Raw genomic sequence first — 12,864 nt, forward strand, 5'->3', positions numbered from 1 at the left:
AAGCCCTTTTCTTTAAGCTCCTAATATAATCAAAACCAGTTTAAATAATATAAATGAATTTTGATCAGTTTTGCTAAAGTAAGAAATATATGGAATTCCATGACATCTTTCTTAAATAAGAAATAAATAAATATTTACCCGTCGTATAGTAACAGTGGCTGCTGGGGCATTCAATCTAGTATTCGGTGTAATTATATTTCTTTGAGAGTCAGATTAATAACTGAAGTTAAAATATATCCTGCATTATGATAATGATATAAGTATAAGTATTAGATACGATACAGTGTAGGTTACGCCATCTATTGTGATCTATGATCCCGCTTACTAAATGGATTTTATCTGTTCAGTTAGTTATTCACAAAAAATCAATCAATGTTTGCAATTTAAAGGTAATTTAGCATAAATTAAACACTGTTAAACATTGTTATCCTTTATTAGTGGTACAACATTAAATACACTCATTTTTTTGGGAGTAACACATATAAAAATATGTTGAGCAGAGTAAAACATAATTTAATAAAAATAAATTCGGCATTGCCTAAAATCATTTTTATACAAAATACTTTTCCGTAGTATATAACCCTGTTTGATTTACCACTGAACATGTCCACTTTACTCTCAATTCAGCTATAAAATTTAACTAAGGATAATTTAACTTATCTTACACTAAAATCAGTCATTAATACAGCTTATTAAAAGTCAACAACTAAGTAGAATTTTTTTCAAGTGTTTAATTTATAAGCAAATACTACATATCGTATGTATTTGAACTGGGACTTGGTCTTATATATTCCATTTATACATTTAACATTTAGAAAGCTTTTTTTAATCCTGTTGTTTTTCAAATCCTTTAATGAAGGGCAATCCAGTGCCCACTTTTTTTTGGTAGTTCACGTACTGTTGGTTGAAAAATTTCAATAACATTTCTTCTTCAGTAGAAATGCGGCTATTAAAGAATATCCATGACACAATCGCATAAGCTGGTATACATATAGGGTTAAGTAGGAGAATCTACAAGTAAAACATGTTTTAAGCAAATTTTTTAAAATTATTCAATCGGTCCCACCTGTGTGCCAATTGCCCAATAAAACCAACCTACATAACTTGGATGACGAAACCAAGAGTAAACTCCCTTGGTAACCAAAACATGATCTTTGGCTTTTTCATATTGCACCTGTATTATTTTATTAAAGAAAAATTATATAAAACACTATATATATTATAATAAGAATATAAACTTACTAAATGACTAAAATTACCGCCAGCAGTAAACATTGCAAGCTTTCTTAAAAATTCCCCAATAACACAAATAGCAAAACCAATATAAGCAATTATAAAATATTGTTTAGAACCTAAAATATAATTTTTCAAATATATAAATTACTGTATTTAGATGATAGTTACCTGGGAAAAACATTGCCTCAATAAAAAATTCTATCCATGAAGTTACTGCAGCTATAGTATATTGAGGGCTATGATTCAATACAAAAGAATCAGTGGATACTTGATTTGGTTGAACAATTGCAATGGCTATAAATTCAGACACGTGAAAGAATGCCATAACAGACATATACAAGCCAAAGATTTTTATATGAGCTGGAGCAACAAAGTATATATAAAATCCCAAAGAGAAAATACCACCAAGTAAAGCAGCTCGCAGGGAAATCTGAAACATAAAATAATTAATATTTGTATTTTAAAATAGTAATTACTTTACCTTAAATACTTCATCGGTAAAAGCAATTTTAATAAGCGTGATTATCATTATTGCAGAAACTGAGAAAATAAAGGCATTCATGCCGAAAGTAGTCAAGTTTTGTTTAAAATTTAATAAACCCATGATTGAAAATACCAAAAAACTGCCCATGAAATGTTCGAAGCATATTCTTATTGGCGAAGCCATTTTATCGATATAAATGGAGAAATCTTATTATTCAGAAACTCCGATTAAATAAAGTTCTGTCCTCAAATTCACATGATAAAAACAACTAATTTCTGTCTATTATTTTGTAAACATGAAAAACCATTTTTGGGATTTGACAGAAAGTTAGGCAACTATTTTGCAATTTATAAGATTTTTTTCTATTATAGGCAACTAAGTTATCAATATAATTTTTAGGCAACTCTCTATTCAATAAATAATTTCTATTTTAGTAATTATTACTTAAACAATAACCACAAAATGCAGAAATACAAAAAAGAGTATTAGTATTCTGTAACGATAGGTTATGAGCAGATGTAATTAAAATTTAAATTAAACATAAATTTTAATGTGTAGAGTAGTTTGGAAAAGTGTAAATATACAATTTTTAATTTTGAAAATATGGGTGTTCGTGGATTAACTTCGTTCATTAACAACAGATCACATTTATATTTGAAACAGTATCAATTACATGATTGTAATGTAATTTTAGATGGAAACAGTATTGCTTCCTGTTTATATAAATGGCATTGCAAAAGTAACGACTGCTTTAGTGGCGACTATGACAAGTTTGGTAATGCTATATATAATTTTTTTGAATTGCTCTCCCAATGTAATATTACTCCATATGTAATATTTGATGGAGGTTATGAAAAACGAAAATTGGCCACAGTAATAAGTCGCATGAAAAATAAAATTAGAACAGCTCACACTCTGAATCCAACTCTTGAAGGCATTCAGTCCGTATTTCCATTATTTCTACGAGAAGTTTTTGTTGATATAGTGTTAGAGCTAGGAATAAAACTAGCGAGATGTGATTTTGAAGGTGACATGGAAATAGCTAATATAGCAAAACTTTTAGAATGCCCAGTTATAAGTTATGATTCAGATTTTTACATATTTGGTTGCCTTTATATTCCCTTTTCTACTGTAGAATTAGTTGTTAAAACAAGAAAGAACATTTTTGCAAAGATTTCATATCTCGACTGCAAAATATATAGAATTGAAAGTTTTGTAGAGAGTTTTGGAGGATTAAATAGAGACAACTTACCTCTTTTAGCTGTTCTTTTGGGTAATGATTATGTCAGTGGAACACTTTTTAAGCCATTTTTTAGGAATCTAAAAATTCAGAAGTGTGTTGCCAATCAGAGTAATCAACAAAAAAGAATAAAAAGTGTCATTGTGTGGTTACAGAATGAAACAGTTGAAAGTGCAATAAAAACTGTTCTAAGTAGATTTAAGAGCTTTAGGAGACAATATATTTTAAATAAGATTCAAAATGCAATGAAGGGATATTACGAAGTTAATAGTGAGTTACTGGAGTATCTAGAAATTTATATTAACATAGATAAACCACACTTGAATATTGACTTTGAGGCTTTGAAAGAAGTTGAATTAGAAGAGCTAAGTGGTGAAGACTCAAGCGATAATGAAGAAAATGACAATAGGGATAGTGATCAGAGTGACATTGACAATGTGGAATTTGAAGCGAATGACCATAGTGAAATTGATAATGTTTGTGATTTGGAAATAAGTGATAAATGTGAAATGAATCAGAATAGTCAATTAAGTGATGTATTTCATAGGAATTTTCGCAAGTGTTTATACCCTTCTTGTTTTATGGATATGTTAAAACAACATAAATATTATTGTATTCCTCAGGTTGAAAGTACAGAAAGTAATTTTGCTCACGAAATTAGTTTAGATATATTGTCATCTATACATAAAATGTTATGTCCGTCTTTTACAAAATGTTTAACCGTTGTGTGTAGGCAGAAAAAAGAAAATATAATTTATATAAAAATTCCGCCCATTGAAAATCAAATGTATTCGATAGAAGAAATACAGTACATGTCTACAAAGAAAAGGAAAAATATTTTGATCGAATGTTTGCAAATTGATAAAAAAATCCGGAACTGTTTGGAGACTTTACCATCCGAATGGCATCTATTTGTAATATCTCTTTATTATGCTAACAAAAAAGTTTTATTGGACAGAGCCTTAATCATATCGCAAATTATTTGTTTCTATGTCTTAAATTATGTTGACAAAATCGTAGGTTTTTCAAGATCATCAGCGGGTTTTTCGAAAAAATATTCAGCCTGGTTAAATCACAAAGAAACAGTGACAGAAGATGATTTATTGAAAGACAATATGTGTTTTATGAACAAACTGATTGAGTATTTCCAAATGGATGCAAAGTTGAAATGTAATTTTAAATTGTTTGACCGATTATTGGTACATTCTTTATCGCAAATTCAAAGCGTTTATTTACACGTGAAATATTTAAATTTACTGTTAAATTCTCCGTTTCCTAATTTGAAGATTCACAGAATATTCGATGGTACCTTCATGTACAATATGATCAGTAATTTAAGAAAAAGGACCGATATGATAAATTATTTAAACATCTTACTGGATGATAGTCCGTCTATATTAGATGAGCTACAAAAAAACATTCAAGTCATCGAAACCTTATTGGACGTCCCAGTCAATCAAACTATAAAGAAAAAAAAGAAAAAGAAAACTTCGAAAAAGCGTAAAATTTCATCTAGTGATCCGATAGAACAAAACGAAAGCCTAGAAAGTGATGATGGTTTCTGCGATCCAAATAATCCATATTCTGTTTTAATTAATATATAAATTTTAAACAAATGTTGATTTAATAATTTACGACTAATAAAATAAACTAATTCACTCCCTTTTTTATTTAAATATTAATTAGTTTTAAAGTATAGTAGCAATAATTAAAACAACTGTGTTTGGTGACCCAACCCTGTCCTGTCCTGTATGTGCAAGCAAAAGTACATTTGTAGTTATTTGTAGGTACGAGTATAGTATAACCATCTACAACATGTGGCAAAAGTCCCGCTATAGACTGCATCATTTGACGCTGAATTCCTTCGATTTCGTGACAAATATTGTCTTTAAGATGTTGAATCGTTTGGAGCTTATTCACATACAGTTGTTTTTAGTGGATGCGATGATGTTTCATAAATTAATTGAGGATTCTGTGTTTCCCAAAACTAACTGTTCTGTTTATTGGCGTGGCTACTGATAAGAAAATGGGCTTCATCGCTCATTATCAATTTAGACAAAAAATTTTAAAAACAACCAGACAGGCTTAAGATTGCATTATCATTGCTGTACTCAACTCGTTTATCAGGATCTCTCGGTAGCAATTTTTGGAGTAACTGAATTTAGTATGGGTACATTTTCAAAATTCGCTTTAAACTGAGTGTAGAAATGTGTTACTGGAAACGACGTCTCCGAATATATGTTTCTGGAAACACTATCGCGCACCAGAGCCACATTTTCAGCGTTAGAAGATGTCCGTTGCCTTTCAGAACGAGGCCCGTCTGCTATCGTACCGTACTGTCCAAAATTCACATGTAAACGATAAATTGTGGTTTTGTGAGGCACTGGACGTTTAGGATATTTTTGACGCAATTTCCGCAGAGTGGCAATGGTAACATTAACAAAATGGTAACGGGTCTTTCGCCTCACCTGTTATAAAGATGATAATAATGTTAGTTTTCCAGATTCCGTAAGGACGTTGAATAGCATTATTACTCGCCAGTTGATAGGCTTCAATTAGTAATAACTCAGTCACTAAAAAATATTGAAAATGATGGATTTTTAAATTTAAGATTTTAACAACTGGTATACAGAAAAATATATATGTATTGTATTAATTATGACTATAATATCGATTTATTATATAGAACGGAATTAATAATGAATAAAATAAATATAATTTACAAAATATAAAAATATATTTAATATAGTTTTATTCAATTGGAGTTCATATGTATGTATGGTTGTATACACTTTATATTGTATAATGGGTTATCAGATTGTCCAATAATATAAAAAATTAATGTATTATTAAAGTGTTTGAAATCAATAACCATGCATTTAAAATTAGACGGGAAATTTTAGTGGTGAGTTATTTCCGAACGTACTAGGGAATTATTTGTTTTCGCTATCTGCATTTTCCACGTACCGCCTCCTGCATAAGTTTCACCGTGTTGAAAAAACACGGTAACTAATAACCAACGGTATTTAATTTCCTGGGATATTAAAAATTGAGGTAAGCCCTTGATAAAAGTTATCCTAATTTCTATAAGCCATTTTACTTAGATTTAATATTTAAAAAACGGAAATAATACAACATTTGTTTTTGAATAATGTATATTGAAATGTAAATTGTGTAATTTTTACAGGTTTTTAGCCTTGTTGGGATTATTAAAATGTTCTCTTATTACAAAAAATTTACGCCTGCGAATATTTTTTACCATTAATTACGTTAAACACGCCTGTTTACATAACCAATTTCCTTAATATAGTTCCCATTAACGAATAAAAGAATATTTTTAAAATAATTGTGTCATCAACTATTTTCTGTTGTTATAGAAGCTTTTCTAGTTTTATTTTAAACTTTTACGGCTTATCTTAGTCAACCTCTAAGGTTGTATGATGTCATAGTTGTTTTTGGGACATATGATGTTGTTAGCACACCATTACCTTTAAAAATATAGTAAATAGCAAGTATAGAGTGGTTAATAAAACAATTTTATTAATGTAGGTGCTTTTGATTAATTTTTAATGAAATTAGTGGAATTGATTACAGTTTTACCTAAATAGATCATGGCAGATCCAGGGTTTCCAGGCCAACATACTACAACTACAACAGTCAAATCCTCAAGCACTACAGTTGATACAGTACTAAGATTTGACAAGTCTTATATTCGAACCATTCCAGGATATCTAAAAATCGCCCAAATTGTAAGGGTTTTTTTTTAATGGTGAAATATAGATATTTAATTGATTATTTTAGATTGTTAATTTATTGGGATTTATATGTATCGAAGCTAGTGGATATTTGTCATATCATTCACGTGGATCATGGTTCAATTTTGTGGCCATGACTGCCTTTTGGGTCACAGCAATTCTGTTAGCATTTTATTTGTTCCATGTAGTCGAAAGGTTTTACAGAGTGCCATGGCTGAAATTTGAATTTGGGTATTGTGCTCTGTGGACATTGTTTTACCTTATCGCAGCATGTTTGGCTGTATCATTTAGCAATGAGGCATACATAGCCGCCGGGGTAAGTATTAATAATTAACATATTTTGTATATTTAGTAATTAATTCATTTTTTTCCAGTTCTTTGGTTTTTGTGGAATGACTTTATATGCTTTCGATGCATTTCTGAAATTCCAAGGGGTTAAAACTGGACAGTTGGCTCAAGGTGAGCGAGTGGTCACCAAACAAACTACAACGGCAACCATCAGTCCTTCGCATACTGTATCGGCTTTCCCATGAGTGGATTAACTCTTAAACTAAAACAGATGGGACTCACTGGAGAACTCTTACGGTTATTTCAAATTAAAAGCTTTAATATTGTACATAATGTGTTCGTTTAGATTTATTGTTATCATCTTTAGTTGACCTTGATTTTCAATTTTAAAACCATCAAAACTATTCTTCTGAAATCTCATAATTATGAAGTTCTGATTAGATAAGGGCATTTTTTTGAAATAATAGATTTTACTTTATAAATATTTTTTTGTATATAGTATTGTTTTTACTGTTATAATTTTACAGAAAATTAACTTAATTTTTTTTTATTAATAGTATTGTTATGGGTCGATGATTTGACAACGATTTTATTGTTGTATTGCAAACTTTTTTTTTTTGGGATGGTTTAATTTGATGGGATAATAAATATTGCAAAATTATATATATAAATATAGACATATATTTATACACGACGTTTGTTATAAATCACTTTTTGGCACTATTTTGTTAAACAATGTTACACAAGAATAATATGTATATTTAGATACTACTTTATCACAATTACCCAATTTATACGCCAGATCTAATTGTTAACTGTTACTCAGACCAAAAGTTTATTAAAATATGTTTTGCTAATCTGTATTACTCTTTATATTTAAAAATAAACTATAATATTTATAATTTTGTTTTTACTTGTTATTTTAATATAACTATAAGCTAAATCCGCTAATATATCCTGAAACTTAACGTCAGTGGCATAGTTTAGTGTACCGACTTATGACTGACTTTTTTTTCTATGCTTATGACATTCCGGTCAAAAATCTCGGTAGTAGGTTATTTTATATTATAGATTTCACTGAAACAACGGCTGAAGGAATTTCAAAGATGATTGATGAAGTAGAGGCCAAAATCAGTCTCTATCAACTAGTTAATTACTGTCATTTTTCAAACAAAATAATAGTTTTGTTTATCATTAATAGGAATTACTGTTCGGTAAAACTTCAACTAATCAGTAACCTTTAGTATGTATATTGAAACAATAAAGAACGCAGTTAGGTAGTTTTTCTTTCACAATTTAGAAATGTTTATTAAAAGAATTTATATACTATAATTTAATTAACTATTGATTTTTCAAATCTTAGGCCTATAAATCAAATAATCAAAATAATTGATACAAAGTTCAAAAAAATAAAATATCATATAGTCACATATCTTACGTTAATTGTTAAATAGCTCAATATTTATCAATGCTTCAAAATGTTTACAAATTTACGCGCGGTATAACATTTAAAAATCACGCGTTCTTAGTTGACAAAAACGACCTAATTCTTCAGTTGGACCTGGCAGCGCATTAGCCAGGACCTAAAATATTTGTTTATATATTTTGTGACACCGATCTGACAGCTGTTCCTGGTTGCTTGATTTGGCCGTATTTCGTTTTATTGGAATTTATTTCTTATTATTATTATTATTAAAAATATTGATTATATTTAAAATAGATGGTACAGGTTAGCAAAAATACAGTTTTACTAAAATATGTGCATTATTTAAGTAAATTCTCCTTTATTACCAACATTATTTTAAAAATACATTCACATCAAATACATATTTAAAAATATAATATAAACATATATAGAATAAATTATAAAAGCTATAATGAAAATTCCTTATTTATTATGTTTAAAGCATATTTTAAACCGGCAAGTATAGCCGGACATTCTCTTAAGAAGTTGTTAAAAATATTATTTTCCAAATTGCTGGTCATTTCTGGAAACTGTTTTGAAGCATTATACAAAAATGTCCCATCGAATATTCGACATATTAACAAGTCTGAATAAGGATAGTTTAATAACGAATTCATATATTTTATGTGCAAAAGAACACTTTGAAATTCAGCCATTGTGTGTACCAACGTTCTATTGAAAGTCTTCATATTGTCATATGGTTCAAAGAAATGAATGAATTTCTGCATGAAAATTATACATTCCCCTTCGGGGAAATGGTAAAAGCAACTTTTGCCCGTCCTGAGAGGTTTATCTGTGTTTGTTTTATTTGGTCGTGGATATCTTTGTAATAATTTCCGAGAAGATCGAAAGAAACCTATTTTATTATCTACATAGTTTAGTATAATAAAACATAATATCAACAAATAAATCGAAGAGATGGTTAATGATGATTTTGTTGTAAAATATTTTAAACCAATGAGAAATAAATGCCATTCAGCTGGAAAATTGTCCACAAATGATAAAGGGATGTCCTCAAGATATAAAATTTTCAAAAATAGATCCCTTCTTTCTTTAAGTGCTAATTGTTCAATATCCTCCAGTTTTGGAATTTCCAGCATACACTTTTCTTGAGTATACCACTTCACTGATGTCCCTTCACCTCTCGCAATTACTATAAACTCACTATCCGAACTATTAGAGAGTATTTTATGTATAACTGAAAGCAAATCCAACGAATGAACATGAGAGTGCACTTTTTGGTGGTCTTCAATTTGAGGTATACAGTAATATTTATTTTGAGTTAAAATGTCCATGAAAGAGGATGGATATTGACATTTATGGTATTTTCTCATGAACAGGCGAGGTAATGGATTTTGTTGTGTTATTTCAGTGCTTAAATGACTATTCATTGCAATAATATCTGAGTCATTTTCAGGATCTTCATTCCCCGTTTGTTCTAAATTTGTCCTTGTTTCGATATAATCTAAAAATGTGGCCTTTAATGCTTTGAAGTCAGTTTTATTTAAATTGGAGCACACTTTTGGAGTTATATTTAGATATAACAATAAATTACTTTCAATATAACAATATCCTGACAGAACCTTTTCAATAATCTGTAATATTGAGAGACAGCTTTCTTTTGTCTTAAAATGGCTCAATATCTTCTTAATAGCTGTTTCTAGAGATTCCTTTTTCAACCACAGGAGTAGTGCTTCTATTTTCGTTTGTAATGGAATATTTACTTCAATATCTATTGACTGAAGAAATGGTATAAATACCTTTTCATCTATATAATCATTACCAAGTAAAACTGGCAGTAAGTGAAGAATTTGATCTGTGGGTATTTCATTATGTGTTAAAAACTTATCTATTTTGTACAATTTACATTGTATATATTTACACCTGCCACTACGCCGATTATCTACGATTATCGCTTTACTCCCAAACGTAGTAAAAGGTATATATTGACAACCAAACAGGTAATAATCTGAATCTGATGTTAAAACTGGACAATTTAACATCTTAGCTATACTAGCAATCTCCAAATCACCTTCAAATTTGCACATTGCCAATTTAATATCCCTATTCCTTATGACATCCTTGAACACTTCTCTCAAAAATAAAGGAAAAATTGTTTTATTTGGCCGGGTCCTTTCAACATCTGGATTCAGCTGATCTGCGGTGCATATAGTTTTTTGCATTCTTGACAAAATCGTCGGGAGCTTCCTTTGTTCATAACCGCCATCAAATATCACATATGGAGTAATGTTGGCTTGGTCTAACATGGTAAAAAAATAATCAACCACATGAGCATATTTGTCATAATCGCCTCCATAACATTTCACAGACTTAAAATCGAATTGCCAGGGCTTCCAATTGAATAGTTGACAAGAAATACTATGTCCATCTATAATTAAGTCACAATCATGCAGATTAACATCTTCAAAATATAAATGAGATCTATCATTTATAAATTTCGTAAGTCCTTTTATACCCATTATTATTATATCTTGATATTAATAATAAAATATATTATCTATCAATTGCTTACTGACAGACAGGTTACAAACATAAAATAGAAAAAATTATTATCTCATAATAATTTTCGATTATTTGGAGTTGCATAATAAAATAGATATAAAATATATTTGGATAGATAATAAACTAGTCCAATGAATGTAATAATTACAATTTCATAGGAATGCTTATTTAGGACTGTTTATTTCTTCATTATGATATAAGTAACGCGGAGATGTATCAATTCATTCTGTACTAATTTTGAGGGATAATAGGGAGGTTATATCTTACCCATACTTCCATACTTTTGTTGAATTGTTTGTTTAAATATTATTTTATTTATTTTAGGCCAATACATAGAATTCGTACTATAGAGACATGAAATATTTAAGCCCCTATAATTGGCATTTGATATAGTTGACTGTAATTTAAATATTTCGATTATCTACTTAATCAACTAATAAATTTTTTAATATCGATTATTTTGATTGTACCCATTACTAAGTGAGGAAGAATTTTTAATTAACCCTATTGTTTTAAGAAAGGTTTTTTCTATGAAGGTTTCCTAAATTTCTCAAAGTGACTAACCTAACTCATCAATTTCCTTAAAATGGTTTTCACAACTGCTGTTAATTTTATAAGAGCAAGAGGTCCGGATGAGTTATGGCGAAAGAGGAGGATTTTTAAACTCGCTGCTGTATGTATTTTATGTCGATTTTAATATTTTAAGATGACCCATTGATTTGTAGCATTTCATCGGTCGTAAACGTAATTGTTACAGTATTGCAGTACGCTACGTCCACAGAGCTTTAGTTTACGCCACAAAGGGACGGAAGTTAAAAAAGTTAGATATGAAAGATGTGAGGCATAGTCACTATTATAATCAACTTTTATTTAATTAAAATATATTTTTAGTTGTGGGAAACTAGAATTATTGCTGGTGTTAATGAACATGATATTGATTATCGAACGTTTCGCGAGTCATTATATCGTTCAGATATTTTGCTAAATAGAAAAGTATTGGCAGACCTTGCGGCATGGGAACCATACACATTTAAGGCCTTAACGGATGTAGCTAAAAGAAGAGCTATTGATGATGGTTTAGCATCCATTAATAATGAACATAAAGTAGATGGAATTATTACTAGAGGGGCTCTGACAAAATCATAAAATAGTTTAAGTAAACGGTAGTGTTTAGAATTTTTTCTTATTGTGTTAAATATTTATTTAAAAACTGTAATTTGAATGTGTTTTATTTACAGTGTTATAATTAAGGATAACCATAGTTTGGAAATATTGTCAAAGCTGTAATAAGGTATTTTATACATTTAATGAAAATGATTTTTAATTGGTTAAAAGTGGCCATGTTTCACTGTGTTTGATAATTATTATTAGAGAAAAAATAAATTGATTTCAACATTCTAAATATATGTAATAAAGAACTGAGAAAAAAAATTTTTTTTCAAAAACAGGTAGTATAATTGTTTTGTTACTTAACATTTTAATATTGGATATATGTGTACACAAATGAAGGAAAATATACCAGACATACAGTTAGATATACTTTTATTTAATTACTTTTAATTTTTTAAATACTTTTAAATACTTGCCATTCATGGGTGTTAGTGTAGAAAATAATTTTTAAATCTTTGATAAGTTAAGAGGTTTAAGGGTATCGGAAATATTTTGCTAAGAATATATTATGGGAGAATATTTAAATTCAATTAATCATGTATTTTCCAGGTTTTGTGGGTATGACCATACAATAGCTGCATTTTCATATTTAAAAATTAAACACAAAAGAAAATATCACAAATCTATTTTATTTCATAGACACAATATGTACAACGCAACAAAAATACAAACGAAAACAAAAACAGGCATATTTTCAAAGCAC

At 29.0% G+C, this 12,864-nt stretch overlaps 5 protein-coding genes across 6 annotated transcripts; 3 read left to right on the forward strand and 2 right to left on the reverse strand.

Annotated features, from left to right (window-relative positions):
* Positions 1-414: 414 nt before the first annotated feature.
* ste14 (isoprenylcysteine carboxylmethyltransferase ste14) lies at positions 415-2,042 on the reverse strand. The gene is made up of 5 exons (XM_076415260.1): positions 1,718-2,042; positions 1,405-1,666; positions 1,243-1,352; positions 1,067-1,174; positions 415-1,011 (listed from the first exon to the last, which is right to left on the reverse strand). The coding sequence occupies exons 1-5, from the start codon at positions 1,901-1,903 to the stop codon at positions 826-828; spliced, it is 852 nt and encodes a 283-aa protein (XP_076271375.1). The 5' UTR covers positions 1,904-2,042; the 3' UTR covers positions 415-825.
* Positions 2,043-2,146: 104 nt separating this feature from the next.
* Positions 2,147-4,618, forward strand: ast (single-strand DNA endonuclease protein asteroid). Its single transcript, XM_076415259.1, has one exon. The coding sequence runs from the start codon at positions 2,324-2,326 to the stop codon at positions 4,562-4,564; it is 2,241 nt and encodes a 746-aa protein (XP_076271374.1). The 5' UTR covers positions 2,147-2,323; the 3' UTR covers positions 4,565-4,618.
* Positions 4,619-5,861: 1,243 nt separating this feature from the next.
* On the forward strand, positions 5,862-7,905 carry LOC143202975 (CKLF-like MARVEL transmembrane domain-containing protein 4). Of its 2 annotated transcripts, none has more exons than XM_076415025.1 (4): positions 5,862-6,014; positions 6,569-6,709; positions 6,762-7,031; positions 7,090-7,905. In XM_076415025.1, the coding sequence occupies exons 2-4, from the start codon at positions 6,572-6,574 to the stop codon at positions 7,246-7,248; spliced, it is 567 nt and encodes a 188-aa protein (XP_076271140.1). In that variant the 5' UTR covers positions 5,862-6,014; positions 6,569-6,571; the 3' UTR covers positions 7,249-7,905. The 2 variants fall into 2 exon arrangements, with proteins under 2 accessions (XP_076271140.1, XP_076271141.1); XM_076415026.1 differs by having other exon boundaries at positions 5,875-6,014; positions 6,555-6,709.
* Positions 7,906-8,748: 843 nt separating this feature from the next.
* Positions 8,749-11,218, reverse strand: LOC143202969 (protein asteroid-like). Its single transcript, XM_076415018.1, has one exon. It carries the CDS (start codon positions 10,946-10,948, stop codon positions 8,876-8,878), a length of 2,073 nt encoding a protein of 690 aa, XP_076271133.1. The 5' UTR covers positions 10,949-11,218; the 3' UTR covers positions 8,749-8,875.
* Positions 11,149-12,783, forward strand: mRpL20 (mitochondrial ribosomal protein L20). The gene is made up of 4 exons (XM_076415028.1): positions 11,149-11,246; positions 11,316-11,664; positions 11,717-11,827; positions 11,883-12,783. The coding sequence occupies exons 2-4, from the start codon at positions 11,578-11,580 to the stop codon at positions 12,135-12,137; spliced, it is 453 nt and encodes a 150-aa protein (XP_076271143.1). The 5' UTR covers positions 11,149-11,246; positions 11,316-11,577; the 3' UTR covers positions 12,138-12,783.
* Positions 12,784-12,864: the final 81 nt, after the last annotated feature.

Source organism: Rhynchophorus ferrugineus, unplaced genomic scaffold, assembly GCF_030347505.1.
Source record: "Rhynchophorus ferrugineus isolate W39M unplaced genomic scaffold, kcgeb_rfMv2 rfM9, whole genome shotgun sequence".
Taxonomy (NCBI): Eukaryota; Metazoa; Arthropoda; class Insecta; order Coleoptera; family Curculionidae; genus Rhynchophorus; species Rhynchophorus ferrugineus.